General features: G+C 45.3%; 1 protein-coding gene across 6 annotated transcripts in view; it reads right to left on the reverse strand.

The window, feature by feature from the left end:
• Nucleotides 1-11,400, reverse strand: part of LOC137437475 (atypical kinase COQ8B, mitochondrial) — a 112,853-nt gene that overhangs the window by 21,118 nt on the left and 80,335 nt on the right. For all 6 annotated transcript variants that reach the window (XM_078766897.1, XM_068131834.2, XM_078766898.1 and 3 more), the window contains 3 exons: nt 10,250-10,331; nt 9,733-9,826; nt 8,939-9,080 (listed from right to left, as the gene is read on the reverse strand). In XM_078766897.1, coding sequence (XP_078623023.1) covers nt 8,939-9,080; nt 9,733-9,826; nt 10,250-10,331 — 318 coding nt within the window. The remainder of the gene's footprint in view (nt 1-8,938; nt 9,081-9,732; nt 9,827-10,249; nt 10,332-11,400) is intronic.

Below are 11,400 nucleotides of genomic sequence, written 5' to 3' on the forward strand. Positions count from 1 at the left end.
GCTTTCCTCCTCCCCCTTTGTTGTTTTCCTCCTCCCCCTTTGTTGTTTTCCTCCTCCCCCTTTGTTGTTTTCCTCCTCCCCCTTTGTTGTTTTCCTCCTCCCCCTTTGTTGTTTTCCTCCTCCCCCTTTGTTGTTTTCCTCCTCCCCCTTTGTTGTTTTCCTCCTCCCCCTTTGTTGTTTTCCTCCTCCCCCTTTGTTGTTTTCCTCCTCCCCCTTTGTTGTTTTCCTCCTCCCCCTTTGTTCTTTACCTCCTCCCCCTTTGTTCTTTACCTCCTCCACCTTTGTTCTTTACCTCCTCCACCTTTGTTCTTTACCTCCTCCACCTTTGTTCTTTACCTCCTCCACCTTTTGTTCTTTACCTCCTCCACCTTTGTTCTTTACCTCCTCCACCTTTGTTCTTTACCTCCTCCACCTTTGTTCTTTACCTCCTCCACCTTTGTTCTTTACCTCCTCCACCTTTGTTCTTTACCTCCTCCACCTTTGTTCTTTACCTCCTCCACCTTTGTTCTTTACCTCCTCCACCTTTGTTCTTTACCTCCTCCACCTTTGTTCTTTACCTCCTCCACCTTTGTTCTTTACCTCCTCCACCTTTGTTCTTTACCTCCTCCACCTTTGTTCTTTACCTCCTCCACCTTTGTTCTTTACCTCCTCCACCTTTGTTCTTTACCTCCTCCACCTTTGTTCTTTACCTCCTCCACCTTTGTTCTTTACCTCCTCCACCTCTGTTCTTTACCTCCTCCACCTCTGTTCTTTACCTCCTCCACCTTTGTTCTTTACCTCCTCCACCTTTGTTCTTTACCTCCTCCACCTTTGTTCTTTACCTCCTCCACCTTTGTTCTTTACCTCCTCCACCTTTGTTCTTTACCTCCTCCACCTTTGTTCTTTACCTCCTCCACCTTTGTTCTTTACCTCCTCCACCTTTGTTCTTTACCTCCTCCACCTTTGTTCTTTACCTCCTCCACCTTTGTTCTTTTCCTCCTCCACATTTGTTCTTTTCCTCCTCCACATTTGTTCTTTTCCTCCTCCACATTTGTTCTTTACCTCCTCCACCTTTGTTCTTTACCTCCTCCACCTTTGTTCTTTACCTCCTCCACCTTTGTTCTTTACCTCCTCCACCTTTGTTCTTTACCTCCTCCACCTTTGTTCTTTACCTCCTCCACCTTTGTTCTTACCTCCTCCACCTTTGTTCTTTACCTCCTCCACCTTTGTTCTTTACCTCCTCCACCTTTGTTCTTTACCTCCTCCACCTTTGTTCTTTACCTCCTCCACCTTTGTTCTTTACCTCCTCCACCTTTGTTCTTTACCTCCTCCACCTTTGTTCTTTACCTCCTCCACCTTTGTTCTTTACCTTCTCCCTCCACCTTTGTTCTTTACCTTCTCCCTCCACCTTTGTTCTTTACCTTCTCCCTCCACCTTTGTTCTTTACCTTCTCCCTCCACCTTTGTTCTTTCCCTTCTCCCTCCACCTTTGTTCTTTCCCTTCTCCCTCCACCTTTGTTCTTTACCTTCTCCCTCCACCTTTGTTCTTTACCTTCTCCCTCCACCTTTGTTCTTTACCTTCTCCCTCCACCTTTGTTCTTTACCTTCTCCCTCCACCTTTGTTCTTTACCTTCTCCCTCCACCTTTGTTCTTTACCTTCTCCCTCCACCTTTGTTCTTCACCCTCTCCCTGCACCTTTGTTCTTTACCTTCTCCCTCCACCTTTGTTCTTTTGCTTCTCCCTCCACCTTTGTTCTTTTGCTTCTCCCTCCACCTTTGTTCTTTTGCTTCTCCCTCCACCTTTGTTCTTTACCTTCTCCATTTCTTTGTTCATTGTGAAATCGAAGATTCACAAGTATATTGGCAGGCCTGGCCTATTTGTTTCTGTATGTCTGTCTGTGTGTCTATCGCCTACAAGTCGCATTTTTACTCCGATATTCATGCACCTTAACTTAACCATCTGGTAGAAGTAGTCACAAAAAAGAAGCCTATTGTTTTTAAGCTAACTCGGTCAAAGGTCAAGGTCGCAAATCTTCAATTTCCATCTGATTCACTTGATATATCGATACAGTATATACATACACTGTATATAAAAACAAAAAAACACGAGCAAACGGTGAATCATTGTCGACCGTCTCGTAATTACGTGGAGTTTGAACGGAAGTAGGACCGCGAGTACGTCTATTAGAACATACTTTTCAGACATTTATACCCCTTGTACTTTTTGTTGTATACATAGTTGAGGCTTGTAGAAGAGCCAGTACATTGAACAGATCAGGAAGCAAATCACGCATGTATGTATGGGGTGGACAAGTTAGACACAGAGGACGCATGGGGTGGACAAGATGGATACAGAAGGAAACTCTAAGGAGATAAAACTGGAGAATTGAAAGGAGGTGGATTTGGGTGTGGTTAACGAGGGTAGAAAAGCTCATGCCTTTGGATTGGGGACGATCTGAGATGTTGGTAAACAAGTGTCTTGAAGACCTGAAGGAAAGAATGAGATTTAAGAGGATGTGGAAATTGATTCCACATACAGGAAAAAGGAAGATCAAATGAGTGGAGGTGAGCAGTTGTGGAGTCCGAGTCGAGGGTTGAAAGAACCCCTTCTCCACCTTATCAGGTGCAAAAAACAGGGTCCAGGAGCAGTTGGGTATGACAGGGAAGGATGGGTACCAAGAGTGAGGGGTTTGGGAAATAAGATTTCGAAGCTAACACAGAATTGAGGTATTCAGCCTTCTCACGAGCGGAGTCGGCTGAGGTGTCATTTCAAGAGAGGGAAGGGATGGACGGGGGTCGGGGAGCATACACCAAAGACAGACTTAACAAGGTGCCACCAGGTTTTAGAGGAGGGAGACAAGCTTGAAAGTTCAATCTTGAGATTGGACAGATGTTGTTTTCTGGCTCTCCTGAGTAGATACACACTTGTTGCGGACTATTTTGGAAAGCACTGAGATTAGTTGGATTTGCCCTACAAGGTTGCAAGTTGTTTCAGAGCAACTGCCTCACCATAAGATTCAGTGTACCATGGGTGTGAAGGAGGGAATGGTAATGGAAGACAAGATGGGATGAATTTACGCATGAGAGAGAGAGAGAGAGCAGGTTTCTGTGTAAGAATTTCCAGGCTGAGTTAGCATTCGGGGCAGTAGATATGGGAGATTAGTCCTGAAGAGAAATGGCTGCTTGCTGTCCCTGTCAATCTGCTTGAGTGAAATTCCAGACTCCCCGGCATTGGGGCCACTCTCTGAAAATAGCCAGAGAGATTTTGACTTTCACAAGGACATGATCAGATGCAGATCGACGAAATGCAGTTTGGATTTATGCCAGGAAAGAACTGGGAAGGGGCCGTGTGCTGTGTGCAGGAAGGGTGTCGGAGTGAATTCCATTCAATGTACAATGTGCGCTGAGTGGGTTCATCAAAAATGTAGTGGTTCGAGAGGGTCATTAACCAGTGTGGCAGCTACATTCAAGTGTAAGGTGTGCACAGAGGGAGCTGCAGATGGCGGAAATGTTGAGTTGGATCTTGGAGACGGCATGAAGCTGGAAGGTGTGAAAACATTTTGCTACCTCGGAGACATGCTGAATGGAGAAGGTGGATCAGACTCAGCAACGGTTGCTAGAGTGAGATGTGCATGGAAGACGTTTTGGGAACTGAGTGACGTGCTGACGTGGAGGGGAGTGTCGTTGAAGCTGAAGGGAAAGGTGTATGCTGCATGTGTGAGAAGTGTTATGATTTATGGGAGCGAGACATGGGTAATGAACGTAGAGCAGCAACGAAGGCTGGAAAGGGTGGAAATGCGAATGGTTCGGTGGATGTGTGGAGTATCGTTGAGAGAGAGGAAGACAAATGATGAATTGCGAAACATGATGGGAATAGAGCCTGTGATTGATGCTGTGAAGAGACACAGGTTGAGATGGTTTGGTCATGTGTTGAGGAAGGATGAAAGTGACTGGATGAGAAGAGTGATGGAAATGACTGTAGAAGGAAGTAGAGGACGGGGAAGACGGAGAAAGACTTGGCTAAATGTGGTGGAAGAAGAAATGCGGGCAAGGGGGTTAACAAGGGGAGATGCAGAAAATAGGGCAAAATGGAGAAGATTGTTATGGGGCCCACAAGGCTAACCCCTGCTCTCGCAGGGAAAATGGCCTTAAAATGCCTGTTGTTGTTGTTGCTGTTGTATGATCAGATGAACGAATTGGAGCAGCAGACATTTGCAGAGCAGGAGACATTTGCAGGAAAGTTAATCATCACTAAGTCCAGAAGAGAGGATTTGCCATTGGGAGAAATCCAGGTTGGAAAGTTACAGATCTAGTCAGTCCCATGGAGTCATAGAGGTCCTTTGCTGAAGTGCCATAGCTGGTGAGAAAGGTATTAACACCTAGCCAAGTTGCACGGTGACAATTGAAATCGTCATATAGGAGGAAGAGAGTGTTGGGATGAGTGGTTAAAAGTTAGTGCATGGTATCTGAAAGAGATGTGGATTGAGTTGTCACTGTTAGGATGGTATAACACAGTTGAACAAGAGGTGGGACCGAGGGAAGTCGCAGCCAGAGGTACTCCTGGAGGTTGGGAAATGTAAAGTCAGTACAAGCGCAGTAGGAAATCGAGTAATTGATGAAAAGAGCAACTCCGCCGCTGGGGAATGGTTCGGGCCTTTCAATTCAGTGTAGGCAGCAACTGGGAAGAGACACTAAGGAGTCAGGTATGTCCTGTGGGAGAAATGATTCTGTTAAACAGATATTCGGTTTAATCGGCAGTGGCCTGGATTGAGAGATACGTCAGGTTAGAGTGGAGACGTCAGATGGGCGGGGGGCGGGTGGAGGAGGTGTTTATATGGTGCAGAATGGGAGGAGTGTGGGGGAAGGTTTGGGTCTGTCAAGTGCGGATGATGGTTCGAGTCTGTGGGGTTTTTTTGAGACCCCCTTTCGACCATTTGTGATCCTTCATACACCCTTTAGACACTTTTACGGCCCATTAGACCCCTGAAGGCCTTTCCACATTTTAAACTGCTTAGACTGCTTAGACCCTCTTTAGACTCCTTAAACCCTTTCGACCCCTTACACCCAGGTCCCTTGAGCCTTTAGACCCCATACAATCCTAAAGACCTTTACACCCACCCATTAGACCACCGTAACTACCATTGGAAAATTCCCATTATATCTTTCGAACCCTTTAGATCCTTTGAATCACTTAGAGCCTTTAGAGTTTAGACCTTTTCACCCTTTGGACACCGTAGACCGGTTAGACCTCTTTAGATGCACACCACACAAACAGCTAGGGTCGAATTTACAAAAAGCGTTCAAGAGTTAGATGCATGTGGAATCGCTAATCGTAAGACGATCACCCTTTAGTCGCCAATCGCCAAAGATTGATTATCTAATACCGAAAAAAACCTCATCACAAGCTTTTAAATAACAAATAAACTTTGCGAGGGCATGATTAGGAGTGTGTTTAAGGCCTTGAAGCAAGCATTGCATGGCTTACGATTGGTAGTTTACATGGGACGGTGAATATGGATGCGGAGTGCTTGAAGTTTGTTTTTTTTTGTATACAGGATCGAGGCTCGTGAAAGCTAACATTTATCACAGAAAAAAATCAGACAAACAAAACATATAATAAGGGTAGCGGTAGACAAGATGGGGAGAGAAGGGGAAGCACACAAACACAACATTTGAGAGGAGGGACATCGGGAGATCTGTGATGGAGAGGGCTTGGGAGGAGGAGGCGTGGGAAGGGGAGTGGGGGGTGGGAGAAGTATAAAACACAAGGACACTGCAAGGACTTCCAGGAAAGAAGTCGGTATTTTAAAAAAGTGGATTTGGGGTGAAATTAGCGGGGGTGGAAAAGATCAAGGTTTTGGATGGGGGAAGATAAGAGGTGGTGGTGAACAGCTGTTTTAAAGACCTGGAGGGTGGAGTGGGATTGAAGAGAGTGAGTGAGTTTGTTCCAGAAGCTGGAGAAAAGAGGAATGAAGGAGTGAAGGTGAGCAGAGTCTTGATTTTGGCAGTTTAACCATAAGAGGGTTGCAGGCAGATCTTGGGCGACCTGTAGGAATATTTGGGGGACAGAGCCCAGAGAGAGCTGGGGGGGCAAAGCCGGAGAGGAGTCGGTAGAAGACAGAAAGACCACCAACCTGCCTGCGGTGAGTAAGTGAAAGGCCCTCGGAGTTAGCTTCATCACGGGAGATTCCAATGATTCTGAAAGCTTTGGTTTCAACAGCGTGAAGCCGACCTGGGTGTGAGGCAGGAGCACCAGCCCAGAGGGGAGAGCAGTACTCCATTGAGCTGCGGATGAAAGCCTTGTATGTGGTGAGGATCTCAGGTGTGCCAAGGAAGGACTTCGCACGACGGAGGATGCCCAGTCGGCGACTGGCTTTGGAGGGCAGATTTGAAATGTGGTTTTCCCAGGAAAGATCATGGCAGATAGTGAGACCCAAAAGCTTGAGTGACAGAACTTCTTGGAGAGGATTGTTCAGAAAGTAGATGGGATGAAAGTATATGGAGAGGTTGGGAGGGATGGGAGGAATAATTTCAAGAGGAGGCAGAAGAGGATAGGAATGGGGAAGATCACCGACGTGCATTTAGAATCTTTGAGGATAGATGCAATCCTCTGGAGAAGTGTGACAATATCAAATTTGTCCAGCTTTACAAACTCTTGAAGGAATCATTTCATTGGCTGCTGAATCTAGTGCAAGATGACCTGGATCATCCTACAATGACGAACAATGCGCTGAATCCCCTCCAACTATTCCTTGTGGCACTGCGTTGCTATGCAAGTGCATCATTTCAATTGGATGTTGGAGATACTGTATGTGTGGTGTTACACAGGCTAATCGACTGTTTATCGCCCTTCATAAATTGCTATTTAGATGGGCGATTAGCTGTGCGACTGTGCGTGTACAACAATGTTTTTGTCAGCGTTTAAGGGTTAGGCATGTGTTAGCAAGACGCTCGCTAAAAGGCTTTCGTAAATTCAGCCCCTATCGTTTTCGAGGAACACACAGACAATACTTTTTTTCAGCAAATAATGTGCAATCTCTACAAACCGGTAGGCTGGGCATTCTGCGACTTTGAACAGAATTTGCATACCAGGTCACAGAATTGGTTCACCAGTCAAAGCCTCAAAGCATGTTCTTTATTTGGAATTCACAAGTATCGTGCTAAGACATCTTTCTTGTTTGTTTGTTTGTTTGCTTATCTGGGAGCAGGACATCTCAAAAGGTTGTGGACGGATTTCGATGAAACCTGGTGGGCAGGTTGGGGGTGTGATATGGACGAATTGACAGATTTTGCTTCAGGTCTGGATGCAGATCCGGCCCATCGGTGGGAAACAAAATGTAAACTGTTCAGCCTGGCAGATGTATGCGCACTACCGAGTGCCGTTATAGTTTGGGTGTGCGTCATGCTGCATTAGTCCCAGTGCCGGTCCCTACACGGCACACCTGTTTGATTTGCGAGCAAGCTCTGTATTGGCTGTAGAAAACTAGCTGGTGAAATCTCTGGCCAGCAACTTGTTTTGGCGAATGGCCCAAAAGGGGCCAGCTTGATGAAAAGTTAGCTTGAAACAATGGATGTATTTTTTGAAAGCATTTTACATCAAGCTCACCTTCAAAGTGTTATATCAATCAACATGACTAATTCATGACCTCTGAATCGGATTTAGAACAAAATACAAATCGTATGGATGCAAGCACAACTCGATTTTATCCAACATGCTACAATAAACATTAATATGTTCACTGAGGCTATATTTGGAATTTCAAATGTCACCAATATCCTCCCTCCCCCGCCTCCTCCAACCCCCTCATGTCACCGCAACAACAAGTCACAGCAGCAAGTCTGGTACATTGTACCTGTTGCTGCCTATGGGCCTTGAGAGTAACTGCTGAAATCTATGTATCCGGGGTCTTCCCGACATCTTCAATCTTTGTTCCTTTCAAATTTCTTCATACCTTTTCATATTTCTCTTCATTCGTGCCAATTCTTGCTTTTCCTGTTCTTTTATCTCCCTTTGTTTATCTCTCTAAGGAATAACGAATTCTTACCAAACACATTTATCTGTCAGGTTCACGGGTCGTGCAGTAGCAGCTGAAATCCGAATCCTATCCAGGTTCCTCCTGATCACTATCTTTGCTTTTTGCTTATGTGGGTTCCTTCTGATGAAGACTCCAATGCATTTGTCTTTCATTTGATTGCCCTCCCAACACAACATTAATACACCAGGTACACCAGGGGGCGCTCCAATGAAGTTAAGGTGTTTGCACACATTCAGGATTTACGGGACTTGTAGAAGTCAGAAGAAAAGTTAAATACAAGCCAAAGTACCCATTCAGGTTTTATTCCAACTACTCAACAAAAGCCCCGTTTCCCACTCAAGAAAATATGTCACACAAACTTGTCCATACAGGATTGGGAACGAGGTTTATTAATATTACGTTCTCCAATTTAAAACCTGAGCATGCAAAGGTGGGAATTTATCATTTGGAATTGGTGAGAAGTCAAAAACACATCAGACCAAATATGGCTGAACAGCTACCCAACTATAAACCAATGTATGACGTGAACTCGCGTCCAACGCTGCCGACTTGCATTCCGTGGCTGGTTGAGAAACGGCCACAGGTGCCTGTGCCTATATTTGCCATTGGCCCGTTTTTAATCCGCATTTCATGGGCGGAGTATTTGACGTCTCTCAGCCAAGACGTCAAACAATAATGAGTTGCATCTCTAACTCATGTCCAACAATGTAAAACGAATTCAAACTACACCAACAAGTTTCACCACTCTGCAACTAAAGCCACTCAAACCCAACAGGCCAAACGTGCCTGCTTAAGATACTGCACTTTATAAGGATAGGCTTCATCAGATATCAAAAGCAAAACCTGGGCAGCTACAAGAATTCTAGAATACAATTGACAACAAATTTCGCCTTTTTGGCAAATTACAAACACCCGTGTGACTGACCAGATTTCGTTCATGTTGAGGAAGATCCACAACATAGTCGAGGGGAACACCAGGTACCATCTCAGTGGTCAATACTCTGCTGCTACTCAGTTGGTCCACCACACCAGGAACCAGAAACCCAGGTTCATTTCTCAGGAGGTGTCTGAGGAGAAAAAAAAATCGCACAAAAACGTCGTCAATCCATATGCAAGAACCAATGAACTACTTGGCATCAAATGAACCACCTTTAGAGGCCATTTTTCCCCACAGAGCAGGGGTTGGCCTTTTTCGGGCACCGTGGTCCCCTTTTTGAAGCAATGTTTTATGGCCGGATGCCCTTCCTGCCGCCAACCCTGTTAGTCGCCTTTTGCGACACACAGGGAATTACCAGTGAACTGGTACTCAATTTGCCGACCTCGGAAGGATGACCGGCTGAGTCAACCCCCTTGGCGTTAATTCAGCGATCGACCGGGATTCGAACCTGGGATCCTAGGATCCCAAGCCGGCACCCTAACTGCTAAGCTAACACCAGGCTGCCTTGGAATACCTGGAATCAAATCTACAACAAAAAGAGTTTGTGGGTTCAAAGGTGAAAATCCAGGAGAGTTTGTAGAATCATAGATAAATCTCAGAAGTAAAACAGAAACGGAGCAAGAAAATAAAATGATGGGCAAGAAGAAAGAAGGTGAGGGGAGGGGATAGAGGGAGGAAGAATGGAGTGTGCAATAATTGTTAGAGAGAGTGCATCAAGTCATTAAGTGAGTGCTTTCGTCTCCCAAACCTTTATCAGAATCTTCAGTATCCAAACTACTCACTTAAATCGTCGCGTGCACTCTGCTTCACGTACGTAATCACACTCCCAGGAAAGTTCACGACCGAGAACCTCAACCACACTGTCTGCAAACAGGCCTGTACACGCAGAATGGCAGATACTTAATTGTGAAATAAAATTGTCGTTACCTCACTCCTTTGCTTGATGTATCTGACTGTGCCCAAATCGCCTGCATGGGGTAAGGTGTTCTATGAACTCTCTTGTCTTGGTTATGTTGTAAAGGTTTCTATACTTAACAAATATTTTAACCAAATGAGAAGCTTAACAAAAGAATCGTTTAAAAATAATTCATAGAATTAGAAAACAACTAAGCAATAGCAAGTTTCTTTATAGCAAAAAGCAAGCTTGGTTGTAATAATAATAAAAAGGAAGAACAAAAGGATCACAAGGCAGGGTAAAAAAAACAATGTGGAAAGAAAATGTAAAACTGTGGTCAAATGCAGGTCTGCAGGAAGATGAAAGGGTTAAAAGTGATGGGGGAGCGAAGGGTGGAAAATCACCTTCTGGTAGCAAGTTTCCAACACTCAAGACCATGATGAGACTTTCAACATCATTCTCAATGCTCTGGGCCACACCCGGGTACTGGCACAGTGAAAAGTGCGAGGATAGAGAGACAACGGAGTTATGGTCACACACGGCCGCTCAAGCAACAAATGCCACACATCGGCTGCAGAACGTAATTTCAGCTTCTCAAGCAAATATCTCGTGGCCTACTAGTGCAGCGGATAACAACAACAATTGTGCATTTTATGAGAAAAGCATGAAATTTCTAACATAGTTAGTGCATACCATAAGGTTTATTTTCAGATGTGGAGGGAAGTCAGATTTGACCTCTGAGGACCATGAGAGGTCAAATCCAAAATGGCCGCAAGTCCACCGAGTCTAATGTTCAAACGCGCTTAATTTTGGAACCAAATAGTGTAGAAAAACATTATAGGTGTCATTTCCAACTAAATTGGGGATGCTCCTGATGAGCTGTGGGTTGCCTTTGGTGTCGGGTCAAGCTTTTGTTACATAGCTGTTCACGAAATGGTTGCCACATTGAATCCAACACAGTGTCTGACTCTCCCAGTCTTTCACGCGTTCACCGGGTGTGATACTGTATCTGCATTCGCTGGCAGAGGAAAGAAGACTGCCTGGGAAACTTGGAAGTCTTTCCCAGAGGTGAATGATGCTTTCAATGAACTCCTAGGCATGCCAAGTGAGGTCAGTGAAGGCTCAATGTTACTGCTGGAGCGATTTGTGGTGCTGATGTACGACCGAACCAGTGAGAGCACGGAAGTGAATGATGCCAGGAAACAGCTCTTCACACAGAAGTGTATAACTCTAGAGAACATTCCTCCAACCCAGGCAGCACTCCAGCAGCACATCAAACACACTTGCTACCAGGCCTACTGTTGGAACCAGGCATTGGTCATGGATCCAGAGATGCCAGACCCATCTGACTGGGGCTGGACAAAGGAGACAACTGGGTGGCAGCCTCTTTGGACCACTCTCCCTGAAGCATCAAAATCGTGCCAAAATCGATCCACTGTGGCTGCAAGAAAGGGTGCACTGGACGCTGCAAGTGCCAACGCTGCACTCAAGTGCACTGCACTGTACTTCTGTTCTGGAGACTGTTAGATTTTGATCATTACCAATTTTCATCATT

The sequence above is a fragment of the Myxine glutinosa genome, chromosome 12 (assembly GCF_964187855.1).
Source record: "Myxine glutinosa chromosome 12, kmMyxGlut1.1, whole genome shotgun sequence".
Lineage (NCBI taxonomy): Eukaryota > Metazoa > Chordata > Myxini > Myxiniformes > Myxinidae > Myxine > Myxine glutinosa.